Genomic DNA, 12,538 nt, shown 5'->3' on the forward strand with positions numbered 1-12,538 from the left:
TTCTGCACAAACCCCTAAAAGATAAAATGGAATACCAAAAGCATAACCCTTCACAAGAATGATCTACTCTCTAGATTCCAGTACTGTGCAATACAAATATTCTTACACTTTTGTTCTCTAAGTCCTTTACACAACTAATGGCTCTCAAAGGGGAAACCTTGGAGGATGCAACAGTGCAAAACACAGGAACATCAGCAGGTAAAGTCAAGAGTGCGTGTAAAGTCCAGCCACCTGAGAACACATAATCATTACTCACTTTCTTTGGATGTAACTGAAATAGGAGAAAAGCAATGGAAGATTATAAAATAAATATAATACTGACTGAGATATTGGAAGTAAAGAAAAAAAAAAAAAGAAAAAAAAGGGAGAGAGCAAGAAAAAAAATATGAAAACATGGTGCCAGAGATCACAGATATTTCATTATGCAAATCTTGGGTAAATCTCTCAACACTAACTGATATAACATTTAAGGAAACATTAATATCATTTCCATTAAAAACTAAGTACACAAATCCAATCAATATGAATATAAATTCAAAAAAATATTGGTTTACATCAATGAACATTTCCACTGCTAAGATGAAAGATATTACCCAAGGTAAACACGGGACACAAAAGTATTAGGACACTGGCATGCTTTGTATCATCATATGTCACTTTAAAAATCCTGGACTATGAAAAACATTACCTTTTCAAAATAACTATGCTAAGAAAGATTATTGTTTTTTGTCTCAATCCAAAATAACATGGCAAACTGAAAACTTGCAATCTATTTAACTAACTACTTTGTTACAATTACAGAAGTAACCAAAGTCAGTTCAAAAACTATATTAGAAACAAAATTTCTCTAGACAATAAGAAAAGAAAAAGAAAAAGAAAAGGGCAATCTTAGTAATGTTTAAAAATGACGGCCTCCTTTACAAGTTTTCGGCACAAATCTACCAATTCTAGAATGTAGTTATTGACACACAGTTATCACACCAAATTTCAGAAAATGGCAAAACTTTCTTTTCTTTATTTGAGAAATGGCTTAGTGATTACAAAATAAATAAATAAGTAAACAAAGAGTTGAAAGAAAAAAATAAGAAACACCACAATCGCAAGATACTTTATCAAAACAACAAAATATTTCCTCAGCCTTACCCCTACCCCCTTTACTGAGGGAGGGGGCAGAGGAAATGTAGGAACAAATAATTAGACACAAAAGAAAGAAAAAAGAAAAGAAAGACAGATTGATTTTCTATTTCCATCACTCTCCCTTTTAACCATCATTATGACAGATTTCAAGCATGTCATTTACCCCTAGCTTAATTCACTACTACCCATCCTCTATGTATAGCTGTAGTTTGTACTGTACATCCATATATATATATAATATATATATATAATATATAATTATATATATATATATATAAATATATATTAATTATTTATATATTATAAATTATAATATTTTTATATTTATATATATTAAATTATACTTTATATATATATATATTATATATATATTTATATAATATATATATATTATATATATAATATATAATTATATATATATATACTATTATATATATATTATATATACATATAGATATATATATATATATATATATATATTTAATATATATAATATATATATATATATATATATATATATATATATAGTATATATTATTAGATATATATATATATATATCATATATATATATATATATATATATTAATATATATATATATATATTATAATTATTATATATATATATATTATATATATATATAGTATATATATATATAATATTATATTATATATAATATATATAATTTTATATATATATAATATTTTATATAATATATATATATATATATATTATATATATAATTATATATATATTATATAATTATATATATTAATATATATTATATATAATATAATATATATATATATATATTATATATATATATATGATATATATTATATATATATATGGATGTACAGTACAAACTACAGCTATACTTTAGAGATGGTTTAGTAGTGATTAGGCTAGGGGTAAATGACATGCTTGAAATCTGTCATAATGATGGTTAAAAGGGAGAGTGATGGAAATAGAAAATCAATCTGTCTTTCTTTTCTTTTTTCTTTCTTTTGTGTCTAATTATTTGTTCCTACATTTCCTCTGCCCCCTCCCTCAGTAAAGGGGGTAGGGGTAAGGCTGAGGAAATATTTTGTTGTTTTGATAAAGTATCTTGCGATTGTGGTGTTTCTTATTTTTTTCTTTCAACTCTTTGTTTACTTATTTATTTATTTTGTAATCACTAAGCCATTTCTCAAATAAAGAAAAGAAAGTTTTGCCATTTTCTGAAATTTGGTGTGATAACTGTGTGTCAATAACTACATTCTAGAATTGGTAGATTTGTGCCGAAAACTTGTAAAGGAGGCCGTCATTTTTAAACATTACTAAGATTGCCCTTTTCTTTTTCTTTTTCTTTTCTTATTGTCTAGAGAAATTTTGTTTCTAATATAGTTTTTGAACTGACTTTGGTTACTTCTGTAATTGTAACAAAGTAGTTAGTTAAATAGATTGCAAGTTTTCAGTTTGCCATGTTATTTTGGATTGAGACAAAAAACAATAATCTTTCTTAGCATAGTTATTTTGAAAAGGTAATGTTTTTCATAGTCCAGGATTTTTAAAGTGACTTATGATGATACAAAGCATGCCAGTGTCCTAATACTTTTGTGTCCCGTGTTTACCTTGGGTAATATCTTTCATCTTAGCAGTGGAAATGTTCATTGATGTAAACCAATATTTTTTTGAATTTATATTCATATTGATTGGATTTGTGTACTTAGTTTTTAATGGAAATGATATTAATGTTTCCTTAAATGTTATATCAGTTAGTGTTGAGAGATTTACCCAAGATTTGCATAATGAAATATCTGTGATCTCTGGCACCATGTTTTCATATTTTTTTTCTTGCTCTCTCCCTTTTTTTTCTTTTTTTTTTTTTTCTTTACTTCCAATATCTCAGTCAGTATTATATTTATTTTATAATCTTCCATTGCTTTTCTCCTATTTCAGTTACATCCAAAGAAAGTGAGTAATGATTATGTGTTCTCAGGTGGCTGGACTTTACACTGCACTTCTTGATCTTTTACCCTGCTGATGTTCCTTGTTGTTTTGCACTGTTGCATCCTCCAAAGTGTTTCCCCTTTTGGAGAGCCATTAGTTGTGTAGAAAGAGGACTTAGGAGAACAAAAAAAGGTGTAAGAATATTTGTATTGCAACAGTACTGGAAGTCTAGCAGAGTAGCAGTTCATTTTCATTGGTGAAGGGTTTATGCTTATTTGGTATTACACATTTTATTATTCTTATTTATCTGAGGTGCTTTGTGCAGAATAGTTTTATGTATATTGATTAATGTTTATTTTATATACTTAATTTATAGGTATTTTTAAAATTTAGTGACATAGTAAGTTTTTTTTCTTATATGGTTAAGTTAAGTGTGCATACTTCTGAACAGAATTGATGTGTAAAACAGCTGTTTCATGATTTTCATTATTTATGGTTATGAAAATTAGGAAAATCCTTAGACACGCTTTAACTAACATTTTATCTAACAGTCATCTTCTGAAGCTTAGACTATAACTGTCAGACACAGAACTTTGTTTCATATCTCAGAATTAAATCTTGATCACAGCTGTTTTTCTGTTCAAGCCAAAATGCATTATGGATACACTGCTTGCTCTCTGAACATAATTGTTTCATCCATTGCATGTAATTAACAGGCTTTACATGAATTACCCATTTGTCCCATGTGTCCGATGCATACATAATTAATAAATGATTAATCAGTAAACAGTCATTAATGTTATTAATGTATGTGGTGGTGGGTCACATGAAATTATACTAGCATGTATTTTATGGTTGTGATTACACTGTCTGTTTGGATGTCTACATTTGTGTGTGTATGTCTTTTAAACATGGACTCATGTACATAATTAACATATAATGCTCTATAGAAGAGTGATTGTTGAGTTTTAATGTGTGTATTTTTTTAGACTTAGAATTTCATGTGATAATATTTTTCTCTCTTCTCTTTCTCACCATGAAGTGAAGTTAAAGAGTCTGCTCATAAGTCACTTAGATGTTGTTGATCACTGACACATACCTTACACACACTTACAGTAGATCACAAATGGGTTTTAAGGTGGCTTAGATATAGTAACAGGCAAATATACAGAGTCTCATTAAATTGCAGACCTTCAGGCCAAAGAAGAAATTTGAGCCTGGGACTCTCAAGTACTCGTTACACAAGCAGGCACAGGCGTCACTCAGCTCGGGAATCAACCTGCGTTCAGTGGTCACTCTGCCGCCCGGAGAAGATCTCAATGACTGGATTGCCGTTCATGGTTAGTTGATATTTCTGAACAGTTTGCGAGACTGTGAGATGGAAATTGCTTGTTTGCTTTAATCACCTATTGTTGTTGTTATTCTTCTTCTTCTTCTTCTTCTTCTTCTTCTTCTTCTTATTATTTTATTATTATTATTATTATTATTATTATTATTATTATTATTATTATTATTATTATTATTATTATTATTATTATTGTTGTTGTTGTTGTTGTTGTTGTTGTTGTTGTGATTTTAATATTTATAGTTATTGTTGTTGTTATTGATGCCATGATTGGTAAACGTAGAAGGAGTGCTGTGTTTTTAATGACTGTTTCTTCCCCAGTGGTGGATTTCTTCAATCGAATCAACCTGATATATGGGACAGTATGTGAATATTGTACGGAGAGTTCCTGCCCGACTATGTCTGGAGGACCCAAATTTGAATACTTGTGGGCTGATGGCGGGAAGTACAAGAAGCCGACCGCTCTCCCTGCACCACAATACATATCACACCTCATGGATTGGGTAGAGACACAAATTAATGATGAACACACCTTTCCAGTCACTGTTGGTAAGAATATGACATTTTTGCATTTGTCTTTACTTGCCTTTGATGTCACTTTTATTTCATGTGAATATTGCTCTTAGAATTAGTTTTGTCCCTTTTGAAAGAGATTGCTTTTATTATGTCCCAGTAATTATCAAGGAATTATTTTGTTTTATCTTTTTTCAGATGTGCCCTTCCCAAAAGCCTTCATTCCTTTGTGTAAGAAGATTCTTACACGTCTCTTCAGGGTTTTTGTCCATGTATATATCCATCACTTTGACCGCATTGTGGCTATTGGAGCTGTAAGTGTTCGCTTGTGCTAATTTTTAAAAATGTTTGGTTCAGTTTTTGTTGCTTTGGATTAGCATATGATTATTTATGTCATATGTAATGGAGTTAGAATGTAAGTTATTATTATTCATTTATATGTATTACTTTAAAAAGAGTATCTTATTGATTACAGGAGTTGGTAATTTTATGCCCTCCATTTATACATTCATATACAAAATGCCAGTTATTGCAATCACCATGAAGATTTCTGCAAAACTGCCAGTAGTACTTCTAGTGTTACTTTTTCAAAAAGAAAATTAATGATCATATAACCATGGGTCCTACTCCAAATGTGCTACAATTTCGTGGTATTCTCTGTTGGTACTTTCTCCTGCGGCCAAGTTCTGCTTGAGGGGCTGTCAGTACTTTTAAAACCATTTTAGTACTTGTCTTTCTTGTACTTTTTATTGAATGGTTGTTGAATTCATGATTAGTTTCCACTATTTCTGATTGAAGTCTATTGTATATCAAGCAAAAAAAATACATATCCCAAAGAGAATGTTAACCAAAAGCTGACTGGCATGGCATGTACTTACATGCCATGCCCACTGTGAGTTTACTTTGTTAATTGTATTTACACACAGATGGCTACACTTGTTCTGAGTCTCCAGTGAGCCAGTTATGAGTACTACCTGTCTTACCTGTTTACCGTTTTCCTTGATTTTCAAAAATATTTTGTGTTATCTTATATCACTGTTACTAGTGTCAATAACATTATAATAATCATAATGTCCATAATAAAAATAACACCATTGATATTCATAGCATTAGAAAAAAAGAAAAAAAAGAAAAAAAAAAAGAAGGTTTTCCTGCAAACTCCAGGAAAGGTGAAATCAGCTAAGGTCATAACGTCTACTAATTGACTCCTTTGTGGCCAAGCACTTGCTGAGCCATTTATGTGCAAAAACATTTCACAGAGAAGTCTAAAATGGGTACAGCATTTTCCCGGTGACATTGAGTTCAGTAGAAAAACTACATAGCTATCTCTAAGAAATTTTGATAGGAAATAGTCTTGGTACATAAAGTCATCCCTGTTTTCCCCATTTCAGGAAGCCCATGTCAACACCTGTTACAAGCATTTTTATTACTTCATCACTGAGTTCGACCTAGTTCCTCAGAAGGAGTTTGAACCTCTCAAAGATATGACTGCCAAGATTTGTCATGACAACCCAGAACCTCCAATAGAATCCAACCACAGAAGACAGTGAGTTTCTCATTAGGAGAGAGAGAGAGAGAGAGATACGACAATATGGGAGAAAGATAATAAAGCTCCCAACTTGTGTGGGAGTGAGTTGATAGGATATATTTATAAGTCTGGTATGGTTTGATGCGTGATCAGCTTTTGTATGTGCCAGGATGTGTAACAGTATGGATCTGATAAGGTTTAAATGGTTCCCACTAAGGTGAATATGGAAGTGGTATTTGTAATAAAGGTGAAACTGGACCTTAAGCTTTATATAGGATTTATTGTTGGTATAATTGATAAGTGTTAGACAATAGGCCAGTGTAGGCCATTAATTCTTTGGTACTCTTATTAAGAAGCCATAAAGAGTTAACTATGGCTTAACTGAAACAATATCTCTTTTTTTGTTCATAAATCTTTTTTTGTTTTTCCTTTATCCCCCCCCCCCTTTTTTTTTTTTCTTTTCATTATTATTATTATTTTTTTTTTTTTCTTAAGTAAAAGTGAGTTACTTAGAGATCATATAAGTAAGGATAGATGCATTTTCCAATATTGATAATGTAAATTATCTTGGACTTTGTATTTATATCTGTGGTAAAAGCATAATGTTCAGTAATTACTTGTCAGTGATGTATGTGTGTGTATATATATATATATAAATAATAGTTGTGTAAATGACTAAATGTAAGCCCAAGATTTTATATGTCTGTTTGACTAAGTTCATTTTGTTTTCCTCCCATGATCATTATAATGTGAAGATGACATTGAAGTGAATGCTTATGGCTTCAAAACTTTATTAATATTTTGATGCTTTGGCTTATATCCATGCAGAAACACAAAGAAAAGTAAATTTAAGTTTTCAGATGCCTCTCAACTTCTGCAACTATGAGAATTCAAAGCAGATAATACAAAAAGATATATAAAAATTAATTAAAGAAAGAAAAAATTTATCATGTTCATATTTTATTGTGGTTGTATTATTTATTTCACGAAATGTTAGAAGAAATATTTTTTTAAAAATCTGTGTAATGCACTGTATCTCTCAAACTTTCTTTTTCTTATATTCTGCATTTGATTTATCTGATACCAGCATTTCTGTAAAGAAAATAGGCCAAACTGAACATTAGAAAAATAGTTTTCTGTTTTGATTTTTTGTGGCTCAGCAGTAAGAAATATTTTATTTGTTGTACAGTGCAATATGAATTCAAATTAGATCAGAAGAAATTGACAGTAGTTGGTTTATTTTTTATTGATTTGAAATCCTAAAGGACAAAAATATGTATCAGAAGAGTGAGCTGATTTTTAATTTCTCAATAGTATGTTTTCAAGAAATGCCTTGAGTTTATGAAAAGTCTTTAAATTTACTTAGTTCCCCTCCAAAATGGTATTTGAGTCATTTGACAGAGAATGTTGATGAATATTTGGCCAGTTCTTCTAAAGTAGACTTGGAAAACAGTGAAATTTAGAAGTATTTACATTATTAAATGTAGTGATCTGAGAATTATTTAAGTTTATAATATGTATCTCAAGAAACATGCAGTATTATGAAAGCCACTCAACCGTCCACAATGTTTAGTCATTGAACAGGTATTCACATTTACCTGTAAGCCTGTTTTTTTCAAGCTTTTGCCAATTTTTACAGCTTTTATTCACAAAAATACCTCTTTGCTTTTAAGTGATAAGATGAAAGTATTGGTTATAAATCTGGGACAGTCATTGTACAGTTCTCTCATTCAGAATCTGTTAAAAATGAAATTTTAGTCTCCAGGAATACCACTCCTAGAAATGTTAAGTTTTGTCAGAATTTATGTACTTAGAATATAATTTTTTCATTTTTTTTAGCTCCTGTTTTATGTTCCATTTGCAGCCAAAAATACCAAAGCAAACTGCGTAGAGGTGCTTATTTTTCTTGATTGGTTTCCATATACAAGTAACGGACACATAAATACATGGCTCTGACAAAACTATATATACCTTCCCTCAACTTCACTAATCATCATTTGATTCCAATAGAACCACTTATTAATGGCTTGAAAGCTTTTTACGTTTTATAGAGAAATGTTGCTGTGGATCACATATTACATGGACATACAGGGTACCATGAAAAGGGTCAACAACTCAACAACTTTAGTACATATTTTTGTTTGTGTATGTAGTCTTTTTTCCAGAGTTGAATAGAATCACTTTTCATATTAATAAATATGATTTCTGATTTCCTTTTTTTAAAGAGATCTGTTTAATACAAAAATGTAAGCTGTGTATTATCAATATTCTGTTAGGCATTATATTTGCCATTGATATTACTTTATTTTGTATGTACAAATGGATTCACATCTCTTTCATAATAAACAACTTATATTGTCTTTGTTAAATTTAATAGCTTATTAATTATCCATTGTAGATTTAACTCTTAGTTTGTACTTACTTGTAGGCCACATTATCATTCATAATAGTTCTGAATTTGAGTTATTTTCTTGAAAGTACAATTGCAAGATGCTTCTCTCTCTCTCTTCCCCCCCCCATCTTCCATGTGTCAAATTTCGGTTCAGTAGATCATTTTTAACATACATTTTCATCTTTAAACTGTGTCATTTCCTTTAAATTACTTTAAATTGATTATATAAGAATTGTTAAATGCTTTTCATGAGTGGTCTGATACCTCAAATATTGGTTTTGTTTAGATGCTGCAAAGGGGTCACCAGTGCATTTTCCCAAAGTAACAAAAATTAAACCATCTGAGAAGGGTATCATTCCAAGATTTTTTTTTTTATCTGGTATATATTTTTACAATACACATCAGATGTTGAGTTAAAAGATACATAATATAATATGATATGTAATAAGAAAATTTGGAGTAGTTAGTTTCATGTATTTAGTTTCGTAGATAGTAAAAGAGTGTAGAACATGAAGTCATCACATATTTCATTGATTTGAAGTTTTGTTTTGTAGAATATAAGTGCCTGTTAGTATGAAAATTAGTAACTCTTAATAGGTATGAACAGTTGGGAATATTAAATGAAAGAAAACCTAAATCTGCATATCTGTGAAGTGTATCAGATATTCATGCAGTAAAATCGGTTGCTTTGCAGGGGTTATGTTCTTGTCCTGAATACTTGTGTATTATGATGTATTTCTTGTATTTCTTGATAGGATTTTGTGCAGTGACTCGTTAAGAAGAGGTCTACATTGTCAGAGAATACATTATAGCTTAATCTGTGTTTATCTTGAATGAATGAATATAACTAAGCTGTACTGCTGTCTTCCCCCCTAGAGTTTTACTCTTGCACTCTCTCTGTAGCCTTAGAAATAGGTGCTCTGATAATACAGACCTGGATTTGTTGGAGTTGAGATATGTTAGGGAATATTGATGCAAATTATCAAAGTCCAAAGGTGATTGTGATATGAATGTCAGCTTATGGATAAGTAGTAGTTGATTGACTGAATATCTTTGTTTAGCTTTTACTGAGGAAAGATTAATCCTGTAAAGTTAACAATCTTGTTTAATTTTTTTAAGAATTAGTAATTTATATTGGAAGTATCAAATTTTGGTCTGTCATTTATTTTTATGTCATATCTGTACACTGAAAGAATTACATACTTATTTCTTTTTCTTGTAGATGTTTATTTCACAATGGCTATTTTAGTTTTCAGTCAAAGCACTGTGATCCTTTAATATACATCAAGTAGTTCAGAAAGGTAAAGCCATTCAGAATTCATGTGGCTTTTTCACCTGTTTTTATCGTTTTATATCCATTACATCCCAAAGAAATAGTTAAGTTAATTCTGTCCCCATGATTTGTTTTCACCTAAGAAGTCATAAAATGAATTAACCAAAAAATTACTAAAGGTGTAATTTCAGTGCAACTGTTGCATATCTCCAAATATGAAGAATGCTTACCTTTGCCCATGATGTTTGGTAAAGGAATGTTTCCTAGGTTTTATCACACCCAGTACTGATAATTTTAGCCATACCTTTGAAGAAACCCTGGCATGTGTCATATTGGTTTATTTATTCTTGGGTAACTTGTGATTTTTGTTTGTATGTTCTGAGGAGGAGCTAAGCATAAGCTCAGGGAATCATGCAGAGGTGTCCAGTTTCTCTTGATACAGATCAAAGCAAAGATGAAACTTTTCTGTCAAATTATGGATTTTGAGGTTTGAAAAATTGCTGCAAGGTTAGTCTAGTAACTGTGTAGTTAACTCCTGGATATAAATAATATGTTGGATGTTAACTTGGCAGAATTGTTTTAAAATAGATGGCAATATTATGTTTTAATAACTAATGTAAGTATATGTGAAGTTTCCATGACTGGAAATATGCTTTGTCATTAGCTGCTAATGCTCTGCATTAAAATTCATATTGTTCAGTAAATTGATTTATCAAATTTAAATGGTTTCTTAAGGGCTTGTTTATTTTACCTTGGCCATTTTAACCTAGGAAAGATAAAAGAACATTGACACAAATTATAAAGTATTTGTTATACAGAGATTTATATCTTGATAGTAAATTTCTGCAGAAAATATTATAGTGGCTATTACTTTTATTATTAGGAATGAGCTGGTGTTAATGCAATAGATATTTTATTTACTTACTATGTAAAAATTTTCAACACCAAAGAAATTTATTATTATTATTATTATTATTATTATTATTATTATTATTATTATTATTATTATTATTATTATTATTATTAATATTATGGTGATTATTTTTTGTCTACATTTTTATTGTTACACTCACCTGATTTTGCTTCATAGCAGTTTATAGGATTTTTAATTTACTGTACTGAAGCTAAATAAAGTATTGGATTTCTGTCCCTTTTGAATATGACATAGACTGAGTCACCAGCTAGTATTTCCTTGGCAGTCCTGAAGATAAATTACAAAATATAGAAATTCTTGGACAAGTGGATAAAAAGCTGCTCATAAATTAGTCTTAATCTTTTGTGATTCTTGCATTTGGATCATATTCAGTGCTTTCCTATTGAGCTTTATTTAAGACATTATTTCTGCTAAGAACAAAACTACTTCTCTTCAATAAATTAGTGGTTGTTTGAATAACTAAAGGACAATCATCACTTTTACCTGTCTGAGAAATGCCATGCAATCCCACCCTATGTTTTGGGACTAGAATTATTGTAATAATAATAATAATTATTGTTATTATTCCATTTTTTGTTTTATTAAGAGCTGCTGAACTTTGGAAAATAGATGTATTCATATTCTGGTTATTTTTGGGGTAATATATATTTTGTTTTTAAATATTATTTACTGCATATTTCAGTAGAGAAAATTTATTTTGATACTAAACACTGCTTTGTGAAGGTTTGAAAGTTGTTGATGCTGGTTTTAGTTCATTCATTTTTGATATAATTATCATTTTTATTATTGTTTTTTAATTAATTACTATTTGTTATTGTTTATCAAACTTTAGGATCATACTGGAAGGACAGAGAAAGAAGGCTGAGAGTTGGGAAACAATTTATTGTCGGAATTTGTCTAGTGACGCCATTCATCTCCTGCGGCTTTTCTTTTCGTTTCATTAAGTAAATATAAGCCATTGACTAGCTTGGATGGGGAAGTGGGTTTTTATTTTTATTATTATCATCATCATTATTCTCTTTCCTGTCCTTTCCTTTCTCTCTTTCTTTCCCTTTCCTTTTCCCTTGCATTTTCCATTTTCCTTTCCCGTTTTTCTTTTCTTTTCTTTTCTTATTTCTCTTCTTTTTATTTCTTTTCTTTTCTGCCTCGTTGCATTTCTGCACGGGTTTTTGCAAACAATTTTTTTTTTTTTTTTTTTTTTTTATCAATATTATTGTCATTCACTTTTTCATGATCAGTTTCTTTGTCATCCTTATTGTAAACAGATTTTGTTTTTGATATGATTATTATTATAATCATCATAATTACTTTTATTATTATTATTGCTAATACTGTTGTTATTGTTTTGTTCTTCTTATTATCATTATTATTATCATTATCATCATCATTATCATCATCATTATCATTATTATTATCATTATTATCATCATTTTATTATCATCATTTTATTATTATTATTTTTATAATTACCAATTATATATTGCT

The 12,538-nt window shown here is 29.4% G+C and overlaps 1 protein-coding gene across 2 annotated transcripts in view; it reads left to right on the forward strand.

The window, feature by feature from the left end:
* Positions 1–10,853, forward strand: part of LOC119583654 (MOB kinase activator-like 3) — a 21,246-nt gene extending 10,393 nt beyond the window's left edge. Inside the window, exons 2-6 of one of the 2 annotated variants that reach the window (XM_037932246.1) lie at positions 3,078–3,092; positions 4,258–4,408; positions 4,735–4,962; positions 5,125–5,240; positions 6,318–10,853. In XM_037932246.1, the coding sequence (XP_037788174.1) occupies positions 3,078–3,092; positions 4,258–4,408; positions 4,735–4,962; positions 5,125–5,240; positions 6,318–6,476 (669 nt within the window). In that variant the 3' untranslated portion in view covers positions 6,477–10,853. The remainder of the gene's footprint in view (positions 1–3,077; positions 3,093–4,257; positions 4,409–4,734; positions 4,963–5,124; positions 5,241–6,317) is intronic. The other variant, XM_037932247.1, reaches the window with a different exon arrangement.
* The last annotated feature ends 1,685 nt before the right edge of the window (positions 10,854–12,538 follow it).

Source organism: Penaeus monodon, chromosome 17 (genome assembly GCF_015228065.2).
Source record: "Penaeus monodon isolate SGIC_2016 chromosome 17, NSTDA_Pmon_1, whole genome shotgun sequence".
In the NCBI taxonomy this organism is placed as follows: domain Eukaryota; kingdom Metazoa; phylum Arthropoda; class Malacostraca; order Decapoda; family Penaeidae; genus Penaeus; species Penaeus monodon.